This window comes from Numida meleagris, chromosome 12 (genome assembly GCF_002078875.1).
Source record: "Numida meleagris isolate 19003 breed g44 Domestic line chromosome 12, NumMel1.0, whole genome shotgun sequence".
NCBI classification, from domain to species: Eukaryota; Metazoa; Chordata; class Aves; order Galliformes; family Numididae; genus Numida; species Numida meleagris.
Genome location: NC_034420.1, coordinates 14,838,547 through 14,852,559, shown reverse-complemented (window position 1 = coordinate 14,852,559; position 14,013 = coordinate 14,838,547). Strand labels below are relative to the sequence as shown.

General features: G+C 50.3%; 1 protein-coding gene across 1 annotated transcript in view; it reads right to left on the bottom strand.

The window, feature by feature from the left end:
• CXCL14 (C-X-C motif chemokine ligand 14) overlaps positions 1 to 5,526 on the bottom strand; it is a 6,591-nt gene extending 1,065 nt beyond the window's left edge. The window contains exons 1-3 of the mRNA XM_021410715.1: positions 5,255 to 5,526; positions 4,324 to 4,429; positions 431 to 541 (exon numbers count right to left, since the gene is read on the bottom strand). Coding sequence (XP_021266390.1) covers positions 431 to 541; positions 4,324 to 4,429; positions 5,255 to 5,318 — 281 coding nt within the window. The 5' untranslated portion in view covers positions 5,319 to 5,526. The remainder of the gene's footprint in view (positions 1 to 430; positions 542 to 4,323; positions 4,430 to 5,254) is intronic.

Sequence of the window (14,013 nt, the reverse complement as noted above, 5' to 3'; positions counted from 1 at the left end):
GGTAGCAGTGCATCTTAGCAGCATTCCCTGGGAATGATGCAATAGTTAAAATTGGCCAAGACCTGTGGCATTAGGAGTTGTAGATTCTGATGTTTTGCAACTCAGGTGTGTGGCATAAAGTACGGCAGCCTTATCCCAGCTCTGCTGACTGCCTTCCTTATGACTGTGTGGAAGTAATTTGGCCTTTAACTTGGCTTTTTAGCTATAACAAGGAGGTGAGTGCACATAAATAGCCAAGATCATCAGCTGACAAAGAGTTCAGCAGAAAATAACGACTATTTATAGTTGTAACAGCCTAATCCTAAAATAGAAGCGAGGAGTGCGTGTGGCAGGAAAGAAATTGCATCACGAGCATCCGTTTATAATTTTGGTGATGAAACACATCCCCTGTGCTGGATGCAGCACTGGCAGCACGTGCCTGTTCTCTTACCTGCCCTTCTCTTTCCATACTCGGTACCACTTCAGCAGCCGCACCGTGTTCTGGCGTTTGGGGTTCAGGCAGTGCTGCTGCTCACCTCTCACCTTCGTCCACAGGGTCACGCTGCAAGGCAAGCATGTGAGTTATGGGCACTGCAGACAGCCCCAGCCCGCAGCTCTGCCTGCAGGGCAGTGCCTGAATTGCTCAGGGCACTCACCCGGGCAGCCATGGGGCAGCAGGAGGGCTTCCTGTTGTGTTTTATGGCAGCTGTCTGAGTTAGAAGAATGTTGGAGTGGATTTTCAGCTGTTATCAATCAGTGCACTTCGATCTGTTGCCCACAGAGCTGGACTAAGTTGTACCAGATGAAGACGTGCCCGTTATTTTTAATCAGTGGGTTTGCTCTGTCTGCCTGTTAGGTTTTTCCTTATGAGTTTAATAGCTGGCTTAATTAGGGCTCATTTGGGCAGCCACAAGGTCTTTGCAGGAGGAGATGGTTCCCTTAGGCTCAACGACATTGCATCCAAGGGAAAAGATCAAACCTGGATCACTTTTCTATTTTTTTTCTCTTTCTCAGTGGTATTTTAAACACTTGCACATGGGTGGGTGCCTGCTGGGGCTCCATCCTCCTCTGTCTGGAGGCACATCCATCTGCCAGTGTCAGCAGCTCTGCCTTGGTGTCCCCTCAGTGCCAGGACGACCCGTGCTGGGAGGCAGAGCTCTGCCTGGCACTCCAGGTTTCCTCCCACATTGCTCAGTGATGCTGCCCTGGTGGCTCTGCCCCAGCTGAGGTGACGTGGGAGCCCTGGCACTGCTTCCCAGGAGAGTGGCTCTCTAGAGATGTGTGCTTGTGCTTCTCAGGGCTCACCATGAAGTGATTTCCTGGCTTTGTTGCTCATTTGGTAATTGAGGAAACCCTACATTTTTTTTTACTGGATTTCTTTCATTTTCTGTAAATACCGTCCACAAGAAGGAAAGGGCTTCCAGTTTAACCAAGATATTATAATGGCATTAGTCATATGCTATTAGAGACATGAATAGAAGAATGGCAGTAAACCAGAAATATCTGTGGATATAATGGGATTCTGGCATTGGCTGGTTCAGAAAGGAGCTGTGCATCTCCTGGCACAACCAGAATGCCTCGTGGGCTTTCCCAGCATGCCCCTTGCTGCAGTAGGAACACCCCTATGGGAAGTGAAACTCTGCACATTGCTATGTCTGTTCAGCTGAGGGCCCCACCATGTTTCCCATTTCAGTGTTGTACACTGGGCTCAATTTCTTCTTCCTGTTCAATGAACCTTCATCCCTGCTCCCTTTCTCTGCTCTACCTCCACTGGGTGTAGGCTGAAGTCACAGAAAACAGGGTGTAGCTCTCAGGTTGTTGGGAGGAGACTTAGTCCTTTCCCAGTGCACAGAAGAGCACTTGATGGCCTTCAAGAGTCTCAGGGCTGCAGAGGATGGATGGGGAGGGGTTGCTGCTGCTATCTGTGGATCACCCCTGCTATCTCAGCCAGCCCCTGGGGATCAGTACATGAGAAGGGCAGTAAAACCAAGCTCAGTGAAGGCACAAAGCTTGCAGGCTCTAGAAGGCTTGAGGTTGGCGTGAAACTTCTTCATCCAGCAGCCACCTCCTTGGCTGTACCATCTGCACTGACCCATGCCAGACCTTGGCTTGAGGTTTTTCTTGTGTCAGAGCTCACTGGCTACTTCCAGAAAGGGATGGCCAAGCTACATCACAGGAGGAGAGGAGCACCTCTGAGAAGCAGCAGAGAGCGAAGGACAATTCTGATGCTGCAGTCCAAGGAGGAGGAGATGTTTGGTGCCCTTCTCAGGTGGACAGCTGAGGCTTTTCTTGGCTGAGATGCATTGCTTTGGTGCCAAGTGTAGGTCTGTGAGACATCCCTGTGGTTCTGAGTGCTGAGGGCACAGCAGTGGGGGGGGCATGATGGGCAATGTCACCCTGGGGTGCAGGCATGCTGCCAGGCAGATTTAGTGGCACATGCTTAGGAAGAGAGACTGTGGGACCCAAGTTCCTGACCAAGGATCTGTCTGGGCGTGTTGGAGTCTGAGATGCTGCAGGTCTCTTACATCTCCAGAGGGCTCCCTCAGGTGGCATTTGGGTGTCTGAGGGTCCTTGTGCCAAAATCCTCCCCAGTACATTCACTTCTTCAACTCTGGGATAAGCACCAGGTATGTCCCCTCTTGGAGATGCACAAAGGGGACGGCTGCTTTCAGACAGAGTGTTAAACTTCCCTCATTTCTTCCAGAGAGGGAAAAGTGCCTCCTGCATGGGGTGCCATGAATCCGGATAAGCTTTAACCAGGGCTAGGACTCAGTTCAGCTCTCACCCTGCACCATGGCTCTGCTGGGGGTATATGGCCATAGACACGTTCCTTCCTAAACTGCATCCACACCCCTCCTTCTAATCTGCCCAACCTCATCTCTATCATGTTTTTCTTGTATGGGGTACAGGAGCTTTTGAGGAAGGCAGGAGGGGAAGCAGCTTCATCAACTCATTTTAAACAATCACCACAGCAACAAACACTGGGCTGCAGGAATTCAGCTCTTCTGTGCCTCAGCCGGAGACTCCCAGATCCCTTGGCTCTGAATATTAATTTGAGCTTGTTCAGGCTGCAGTGGGGTGGCTGGGAAGGCAGCGATGGCAGCACGTTTACTGGCCCATGGGTGTCTCCAGGAGCATGGGAGAGTGACGGGACAGCTCTGTCCCAGCAGCTGCTGCAGCCCTGTGGGCTTGAATAGTATCGCTCTGCATTTGCATAGCTCTCTGCTGGGATAGCAACCCAAGCACTGGGGATTTCCCAACTTCCTGATGGAAAAGGAGAGGTTGCATGAATGAAATCTATTCCACACGTGGTGTTCTCCTCTCTGCTGGCTGCCAAGCTTGGCTTGGCTGCTCACAGGGACGCTGGTGTCAATGTGGAGAAGCCTGATGCAGAGCACCGTCTCTGTTCTCCAGAGCCCTGCTGCCCCAGGCAGCATCTGTGCAGGAATGGGCTCAGCTCTGGAGGCATTGCCATGGCTGTGCAGGCAGGATGGGGCCCTGGGGATGCTATGGTGCAGGGCAGGATGCTGAGGTCCTTTCTGTGGATGGGGATAGAAAACCGGAGTGAACTGGTCCGTAGCATTTTGGGGTGCATGGTTCCTCTCAGAACCCCCCCCCTTTTTTTTTTTTCCCCTGTTGTAGGTGACAAGCTTGTTGCAGTCTTCTCAGTTATTCTTCTGGTCGTTATCCAGCTCCATGTACTGGGGTTTTGCAGGGCATCTGAATTTAGCCAAACCAGGACAGAAAACCCCTGCAAACCACTCATTTAAAATGGGGGGGAAGACAACCCCTCCATCAGAGATGCTGAAAATCCCTTTGGCTGCCTTGCTTTGCTGTGCATCACTCCGAGGCTTCCAGAAGCATTGCTCAGGGCTGGCAGTGCAGCTCAGAGGAGAGTTCTGTGCTCGGTGATCCCATGCAGCACACAGGGCTGTGTTGGTCTGAGGACTCTGGCTGGGATAGAACTCCGTGCAGAAGCGAATCCTGCTCTTGTTCTCACTTTGCTCATCCCAGAAAACTTCAGTAAATAGCTCTGGATTTTACAGCAAGCGGCTCACTGTGATATCGGTCCCTGTTTTCACTCAAACTTAGGATTCTGCTTTTATTGCTACCTGTTATGCACATCATCCTTTGAGCAGGCAACCGTGTCAAAAACTGATAGCTGGGTTTTTGATCAGAATTGCACATTTAGTGCATCAGAGACAGCAAGTGACTTTTCCCGGGACTTGGCATGCCAGAGAATGATAAAAGCAAAGAGCCAAAAAAAAAAAAAAAACCTCGCAGTATAAAGTGACATAATTCAGCTGATAGTAAAAGAGAAAGAATAAATGAAGGAAAACTTACATAATCATCTCCTCCACACAAAACGGGTACCTCGGTTTTATTTCCAGCTTCCGCACGTTAGAGAATCTTATTTTTGGACCTTTCCTCGAGCACTTGCACTTCACGCCTGGAAGAGAAAGCATTTGTTCACCCTCCTGTGTACCCAGTGTCCCCCCCCCCAACCCTGTGTGCCTGCAGGCTGCAGCCTGCTCTGCCAAGCCCTGTGCGGAAAAGCTGCATTTTGTGTTGCTGCCGTGCTTAAAAAGAGTGATGTTTTCTTTGCTACAGGTAGCAGCTCCCCGATAAATGTATTTTAGAGCAGTGCTGAGGCTTGGTAAGCAGGAGAGCTTTGTGAAGCGCACCTGCTGGGATTCGATATCATTGTATTGAACAGAAGGCAATGAAAACGTTAAACTGAAAAAGCAAATGCCCTTCTCAGCTGCTTTCTCATTTTGCTCGTGTCTCACTCGGAGTTTGGAGCACTTTCAGTCCTTTTTTTTCCCTCTCACGGATGCTGCGGTGCATTCGCAGCCAGACAAAAGCTGAGCGTTTCTTTAAGCCGCCGGTTTTGTGCACAGCAGAAAACGCAGCCTGGCAAACGCGGTGGGATTCGTGCGCTTCGTACTTGGCTCTGTCTTCCCTGTGCAAATCGCCATTCGTTTTGGGGGGGTGGGATGTTCGAGGTGCACTCCCGACCAGCGGGAGCACGGGGTGCAGCTGGGGCACTGGGTGCGCTTGGAGGACGCTACTTTGTGTTTTTGCTTTCACCTTTTAAAATAAAAATTCACGGCTGCCTCACACCTTAGGATCGATACATCACTTATCCCGACCCGCACGGAACTGCCCCGTCCTCTATCCTCCTCGGAGGAGGAAAATAGAATTGGCGGGCGGAGGGGGGGCAAAGCGCACCCTGGAGAGAGCTTTAAACGAGAATAGGCAAAAATCCCCTTACCTTCCGCGCTGGCTAGGCACATCGCGATGAACAGCAGAAGCAAGGCTGCTGTCAGGAGCTTCATGGTGAGCCGGCAGGTACCCGAGCGCACGCAGCGGGGTTCGGTCCTGTGTCTCCAGGTCCCCGTCCTCGAGGTGGGAAGGAGCGGCTGCGGGCGGTGCTGCTGCCCGAGCTCTGCCGCTTTCCCCCCCGCTCGTCCCCTTTTAAATGCGTTCCCTCTGCCCGTGCTGCCGCCTCATTAACATGCGGGGCCGCGCGGCTCCCTCCGCTCCGCAGCCCCGGGGGGAGAGGCGGGCGGCGGGGAGGGACGGGGCGGGCGGGGGAGCCGCGGCTGCCGCAGCTCCGTTGGGCTTTTGCCGGGCGGCCGCTTTGGGAATGGGGGTCGGAGGGGGCTCACCTGGCTGCGGGCGGCACCTCCGATTGGCATCGAGGAGGGAAATGTGGTGACATGGATGGTGAGATTAACGCCGGGCTCCCAAGGGCGGTGTTGGGTGGGTTTAGTGTACGGGGTATTTCAGGAAATCAGAGTTCTACGGTCGCTTGAGCAAACGCTCAGGGAATTTTCTGCGAAGAACAAGGTAACAACAGGCAGAAACTTTAAGGAATATGCGTGTGTTCCCTCTGCCTTGCTGAGGCTGGTTCTGATTTCGCTATCGGCTAAACGAGCATCCTCAGCATCCCAATTCCACGCTTCTGCCTGCGGAGCTGAAGGAGGTGAGGAGCAGTCAGGTCCTCAGTCTCACGGTGCATTCAGAGCACGGTGCTAATAACCACCTTTGCCAACCCTGGCTAATCTCAGCACCCTGCTCCCATACCCACACCCACCCAAACCGACCCGAGCCCTATCCCTGGCTGGGGAAGCCCTGCCTCACTCTCCCAGCCCCGCTACACGCTCCCAGCCCCGCTTCCATTTGAAGTTTCCCACCCGGCTGTTTTCCTCCCATTGGCAGCGGCCGCCCCGCCGCGTTCCCGGCCGGGTGTTGGCAGGCAGTGAGTACAGCCGTACCACACGCAGCCTGCACGTTGCACGCAGGCGGTTTGTCTGCCTTGTTCCAAGCACTGGGTTTCATGTGAGACGTGCCGACACGCCGGGAACAGCCTGCTTTGTGGAGCCGGGGGACGTGACAGGGGGCTTTTGGGGTTAAAAAGCCCATTTCTGGGTAGGGCTGTCGGTGTGCGGAGGTGTGGGAGTGTTTGTTAGGCTTTGGGTATTTGGGCTGCACGGTTCTAAAGCAGCTCCCGAGACTGAATCCTGCTGGGAAAAGTTTGCTCTGAGTGTTATTCAGTGGCAACAAAACTAAAGGGAGAGGTTTGTGCTGTGGCCTGGTGATTAAAAACTGCGTAGCTGAGGTGTGGGAGAGCTCAGAGTAAGGCTCTGAAAGGCATTGGCAGCGCCCTGTTCACACGAGGAAGGAAAAAACTGCAGGAGAGTGGAAAAGGCGGATCCCAGAACAGTTGCTGGCTGGGCGAGGAGGATGCTGGCAGGGCACTGGGGACATACAGCTTAAATCCAGCCCCATCCCAGCCCTGCTGCAGCTTGGGGTCATTGCCTGCTGTGTGTGTGTGTGGGAGCAGCCCTGGGCTGTGCTTGTCCCAGGCAGAGTCAGGGAAAGGCTTCTTCCCTCCCCTCTGCTAATAAAAATTGGGTGCAGCTTTAGCTGTTGGCAGTTTGATCATCCCACAAACTGGGAAATTCACGTACAGGCTGCAGAAAAGGAAATCCTTGAGTTTTCCAAGAGTGAATCCTCTTGTCTTATATGACTCTTGTTACAAGCGTTGGAGGAGCCAAGCTTATGAGCTGTGTAATAAGCGAAGTGCTGCTTTAGTTCCGATTTACATGGGGAAATGGACATGTGTGTGGGTATGGTAACTGCATGCTGTGTGCCCGAGCAGTTTGGTGTCGTTGTGCCAAGTGCTGACCTTGACTGTAATTATTTCTGATAGCTCAGAGGTGTCTCTGGCTGCGGAGTGACAGATTTTGGCAGCCATATCTGGCTGCCTCTGACACCTGCTCCACCTCCAAATGACGGTCACAGGGAAGGAAGAAGGTTTGGTGAAGGATTTAAGGGAAAGGAAAGGTACATGGGCTAAGAGAGAGCAAAACCCTTGTGCTTTTGGCTGCGAAGCCCAAACCCAACTGTGTGCTGCTGTCCTCAGGTGCTCCGAGCTGGGACTGGAACAGAGCAGCTTCCCCAGAATGCACCATGTGTCAGTGGGAGGGCTGCAGGTGAGCTGCTGGGTTTGCTGTGCAGCACTGTTTACGTTTGTTATTGGAAATACTTAATTATGGCCATTTTTGGTTACGCTGGTAAGGTGTACAGGGTGAGCAGCAGCTTATATTAACTGTCCTTGGACGTTTCCTATGGTATTTCACACAAGAAAGATGAAGGTGCTGTCATGGTGAGAAATGTTTGCAAAATGGCCCTGAAGCTGAAGTTATTTGTTGTTGAGGCAAAGTGCTGTGCTTAAGAATCTCCTCATCATCTGGCTGAGGAAAAGATTTAGCAATTGGAGTGATGTGACGTAATCCCTGTGTATCACATCAGGAATCTGGGGAAGGAATCAGACTTAAATTCTCACTCAAATTCAGAACTAAGGTGCACGGATGAATTGTATGTTGTATGTAGAGTTAATTTCTTGAGATTTTTGGCTCTACAGAGCCTCTTTGTGTTCGGCATCTGATGCAGTGTGTGACATGGGTGAAACGCAGAGGGAGCAGAAAACTCATCCCCAGGTTTGAGTTGAGTGGAGATCGCCTCAGATTTGGCAACCAGATCTGGGAGCATGTTGCAAGCTGCTCCTGTGGTGTTGTCCTCACTCACTGGAGGATGTGGTGGAGGCTGTTTCCACCTTTCACTCTAGACAGCCTTTTTCTTGCATCAATAGCCATGCACAGTAGTTGTGTCATCCCTTATGTGTCTGTGTATCGTAAGTTGAAAGTCAAAGCTTTAGATTTCATCTTTTGTCTCGGGAAACATGAAACATAATTCAGGGAAACCAGCTGCGTTCCCTTCTGTGGAGTTTCACAACGGATGAATTTTGCAAAAGAAGCCTCGTATTGTTTTTGCAGTCGCTGCTTTCTTTTGATATTTTCCTTTTATTTTTATTTCCATTATGAGATTAAACTCTAGACTCTGCTCCTTCTCCTGGGAGCGGTTTTAAGACGGCTCTCTTCACAGACCTGAATTATTCACCGAGCTGGAGTTTTGTGCTGAGATCAGAACGAGTTGGTCTCTTGTTGCGTGTGGGAGCTCTTTGAAGCTCGTCATCATGAATCATTAAAAGGGCTTCAATAGCACGGCCAAGTGGAGACCTGACGCTTTGGGTAGGTGATCCGAGAATCACCTTGAGATGCAAACAAAAGGTTTAATCCCGCCTGTGGCGTTTTACATTGAGAAAACAGTAAGTTGTGTTTAAGTTCCTACTGACTCATTTCCTCGAGTGTTACAACTTACCATTTGTTTTTGTGTGAGAGCATAGTTTGCATTGATGCAGTTCTCTCCGTAGGCATCTAAGCTGAGGATCGTTGTAGGCATCTATTTTGCATGTAATCATGCAGTGAGTTGGATTGCTGTTTTGCTAGTCACCTGGCATGTGCTGTGTTGTAGGGAGTAATGCTAAGGCAAACGAGGCAGCTGCTGCTACCCTGCTTGGGATGGCACTGGGGTCCTGTTGCCTTCTCCCTTTCCTAAATGGTTTTAAATTCTTGGTGCTGGACCGAGCACTTGGGCAAGGATGCTGCATGGCTGTCCTTGTCCAATGCATCTTTGGAGCATTGCAGGGGCTGAGTAATAACACAGGGGAGTTGGGTGGAAAACTTTTCATAGAATCATCATAAGATGGGAAAAGACCTCTAAGATTAAGGCCATCCCGTCCTCACCGTGCCCACTAACCTCATCCCCAAGTGCCACTTCTAGGAACAGTGACTCCAGCATACTCCCCTGTGCCGATGTCTGACCACTCTTCTTAAATTTTCCCTAATATCCAACCTGAACCTCCCCTGGTGCAACTTGAGGCCGTTACCTCTCATCCTATCACTTGGGGGAATGTGTCCTACATCCCCCGGGGCAGTAAGCAGATTGTGCCTTCCTGATTTGCACTTCACAGCTCTTTTTCTGTGCAGAAGGGGTAGTTTGGGGCAATTTGTGTGTGTCACCTTTTCAGATGAATGGGTTTGGGGATAGAGTAGGAAACTGCTATGTGTAATAAGCTATAGGCAGCTTCCTCTGTGCCAGTTAATGCCACTTCTCTGAAAAGACAGCGGGTCCTCTGCTAACCCATCAGCATTCCAAAGCCTGGGGAATCTGAAAAGTGAACCACGAGGTGTTTTATTTTCACAACCGAGCAGCCCCATAGCAGGGGGGTTGGAACTAGATGATCTTTAAGGTCCCCTCCAACCTAAGCCATTCTATGATATGATTCTGTGGATCGGCCTCCAACCCTGTGAGCTCGAAGGATGATGGAGGGCTGCAGCAGCATGAAATGCAAACGTTCAGGCACGTGAGAACCTGTCCCACAGCTGCTGTGTTTGAACTTGAAGGGAGTTGCTGATGATCTGACACATTTGTGTTGGCTGGTGTTGAACCTTTTAGGGCACCTAGGGCTATTTACCACCACTTAGGTCAGCAAAAAGAGCAGCAGATGACCCGTCATCACCCTGGACCTGTTGCTGTGCTGTGCCTCTGGGACACATCTGCAGCTCTTTAGGGACTTTTGCAAAGCACTGGGCTGTTCTGTGCTCTTCAAGGAAATTGTTTGCATCAAAAATGGAGTGGTAAAGTGTTTGAGTCATGTAAAACAGCCTGATCCCTGACGTGGTTGGTAGCATCCAGACAGGGGGCTGCCCCCAGCACAAGGGACCCTGCCAGGCAGAGGCATGACTACAACGATGCATTCTGTGTCCATTCTCTCTCTGGTGGATCCTGGCTTCTTTCTTTGGACCTGTGGATTCACATTTCCAAAAAAACATCCCAAGCCTCTGTGGGTGGGTGAATGCAGCATGTAATAGAGGGCTTCCTCTGCAGGCTGAGGGTTTCCTTACAGCTTGCTTTCCTTACTGCTTACTATTGACCTGTAACTGTGGCAACAAAACTATTCAGGATGGAGAGTTACAGGTATTAGATCAAATTCTTCATAATTTAAAGCCTTTGCAAGCTTAATTATCCCTGTCTGCTGCAGCCAGGCTAGGTGCTGCCCGTCTCTTCATTTTCTGCTGAGCTGTGTCTTGGTAATGATGGGTATTTTTCATATGCTGAGTGTTTTCCCCCCTTGGGATAGAAAGCATGTGTAATGTCTTTAAAGATAAACAAAATGAATGAGCTAACGATGCAGACTTCGAATGTTTAATGGAAGATTAGTAGGCTGCCATCCATCATAACATCGTGCGAGGATGGCACATTGGAGAGCTGATGTGGTGGAGTAGAACTGGTGTTTGTTGCTGAAGTTAAATGAGAAATCAGCAAGAGAATAAGGTGGGGCTGATAAAATGCACAAACATTGAGCACAACGATGTCATAGGGCTGTGCATCAGCAGTGGGGAAGGGACAGGGCTTGCAAAGCTGTGATGCAGCCCCTGCTCCCTGTCCCAAATTTGGGGCTCCACTGCTTTTGCTCTCAGGGACAAAGCTGTGTCCGGCTCACGGTTATTTCCAAAAGCCTTTGGCAGCCTCCCCTGGCAGTTGGCTGGCTCTAAGGCAGGCAGTTGTTGCTAAAGCGATCTGGAAGCAGAATGGAGCCTTAATGCTGCAGGAAAGGGCTGTGCCCTAGCGGGCATGGTGGTGATGGGTTGGCAGTTGGACTAGATGATCTTAGTGGTCTTTTTCCAACCTTAATGATTCTAAGATTCTATCATTCCAAAACTATGCTTATGTAGCAAAGGCACAGCAATGCAGCTAAATGACTCTTGGGGGTTGCACAAAGTTGAGAAGAACCGAATTAACCAGCAATGCAGAAATGCTCAACTGTTGGCGCTTCTTTTGTTACATACTAAGGTATGCCTGGCTCTTACCTGAGATCTCCCCAGGTCTCCCTGACTTGGTAGAGAAACTTCAGAGCAGCTGATTTTTATGGGAGTGGATGTGGATGTTCTCTGAGATTAGGGTACCTAAGAGTTAATGTGAATTTCAATCAAGAGGACATTAAGAAGTGCAGAGGGAAAACAGATTAGCCGTCCTCTTGCCTTGCTCTATGAGATGAGACGAGAGAATGTGATGAGACCGATGGAAAAAATAAAAGGAAATGAGAAATCAAAGGAAATGCCACTTTACGGGTTATTTCATATGGCGAATTGGGAAATTTTCCCTTTAGGGGACCAAATATTCTCTTATATTTTCAGCAGAGCTAGATAAGTTTTGTCTTTGCAGTCATAAGTTGTGATCCTTTGCAGGGGTTTGGGAGGCAGTGTCCCATCTCAGGTGGAAGCAGTGGAATGCTGCTGGATGCTGCCATGTGGTCATGGTGTGAGATGGGGGCTGCCATCACCCCGAGCCCAGCATCAACTACCCAAGAGGATCTCATAGGGGCTGAGTGGCACACACACTCCTCCAGGCTGTTATCAAAGAGGCACTGCAGATGCTCAAAACTAACACAGATAAAAAGACCTTCACAACTCCAGGCAGTGTCAAAAACCTTGCACTGGAGGCTGAAAAAATAATTGTTGTGTTCTTGGACCAGCGTGCTTGCCCTGTCCTTTTGGTACCTGTGAGCAAAGGTTCAGGTTCTTGCAGCCATCTGCCAGCTCCTGTCTGCCTGTGCACACACAGTCGGGTTTTGCTCCTGCCCTGACACACAAGCCTGGTCTCAGGTCTCAACCAGCTGGCTGACAGCAGGCAGGTGCTGCCGGAGGCCAAAATGAATGATTTATCTCTGTGCTACTGTCACCGTTTCTTAAGACTGAAGTCTCTCTAATTAACTCCTTCAGCTTCATAAATTCTTCATTGGCATTTGTATCTCTGGTGCTTTGCACATGTTTGCTGGTTGGGCACTGGTTTCCGTTCCAGGCGTTGTTGGTGGGCTCTTCTTTCCATTTAGCGATGCCCTTGGCTGTGCTGTGCAGCACTCCTCCCCTTGCCCAATTGAAATTTCCATAGGCTTTTGGACCATTTCAGCCATAAGAACACCTCCATTTCAGTAACAGGCTCCAAAACTGAAGCTTCCCCCAAATGCAAAGAACATCACAAAAAAAAAGCTTTTAAACAGCAATTGCTCGCCATGCCTGCACGCAGTGGGTGCCAGCAGAACAGAGGCCAGCTCCCTGCAGCCTGAGCCTTGCCAGCACTCTGCTTCCTGCATCTGTGCACGTTGTTTTGATACCTTGCAGTCGGAATATTCCAATTTCTCCAATTGCACTTTGTGCCTGGCCTGGGAGGAGCTCCGTGCAGCCCACCCCTCCGCTCTGTGAGCACCAGGTGGGATGGCCGCCCTGCAGATGTTGGTCCTTGCCAAGGGAATTGGGATTATTGGCTGCATCTTCAAAGGCCTGCGGTGTTCCTCACTGGGGAAGGTCAGCGGAAGAGAGTCGCCTGGGAACTGCTCTCCGGAAGTGAAAATGGGATGCTGGATTGGCTCCTGAGTAGCAAAATGCATTTTGTGAGCATGAGAAGCAGCCCACACAGTCTTTAGACGTGTTTGTACCCCGAGCAATGCCTCTAGCATGTAAACAGCTCCAAAGGAAGCTATCAGCTATGGCTGGCTGCAAGAAGGGGAAGAGGCATGGTACATCTGCCTTCCTTGCTGGCCTGGTACTGTGTCTGTGGTCACGCTAGCTGCTTGGAAGGGTCACACCAGCCAGCAATGTCATGACTGATTTGACTCATTGTATGCATTTTTCCTTAATGAACCTCTTAAATTGGTCCAGCTCTAGCTAAGCATGCATTTCCCTCCACCCCTCACCCCTGTGACTATGCACAGTGGTATTTCCAGCTATGCTGAAGTTCTCAGAAACTTCCCTTTTATTCCTTACGGGAACTCTGGTCACAGCAGCAGCAGACAGCTGAGGATATAGCACCATAATGACACACTTCACGACTTATATTATCTTTCAGACATCTCTGGGCCTGCCCTGTCCATTGAGTATGACTGACATTAGGGATTTCCATGCCAGCCCTTTCCTTCTGTGCTGACCTTGTGTGTAATTCAGGTTCTTGGATTTGCAGAGACGGGAATCTGGCTGATGAGATCACATGGGGGGGGAAAATGGTGCTGTGTGTGTTTTCCCAAGTGTCAGCCCCTTATTTCAAGGGATAATTTGTGCCTCTGTTGGTACAAATCTGTCTGCAGCTGGAGCATGATAAGGCAAGCTGATCTTTAACATTCTTTATCTTCTGTTCTGTGCTACTAAGAGACAATTTCCAGGGCGAGGCAGCTGAATTTTACATGTAGTGCGTTTCCAGCAAATGTTGTTGTGCTGCACATTAGATCCAAATTCACAGGTTCATGGTCACTGGGGAACACGAAGGAACAAGGAACTGGTAGAGGCTTACAGCAGCCTTCAGCGTAATGCAAAGGGCTTTGTCTTTAGCCTCAAAGGGAAAGAAGCAAACTTTGTCTGCAGTGCACCAGGGCCATGGCTTCGTGGCTGTAGTGTGCATGGGCTGACAGTTGGACTAGATGGTCTTAGTGGTCTTTTCCAACCTTAATGATTTTGTGATATTTATGAAGGTTGCAGGCAGTTCATCACCCCTGTATTATGCATGCAGGGATTTGTAATACAGCCCGTGGCTCTGCCTGGAGGCTGCCTTTAGAAAGATGGGGGCTGCAGG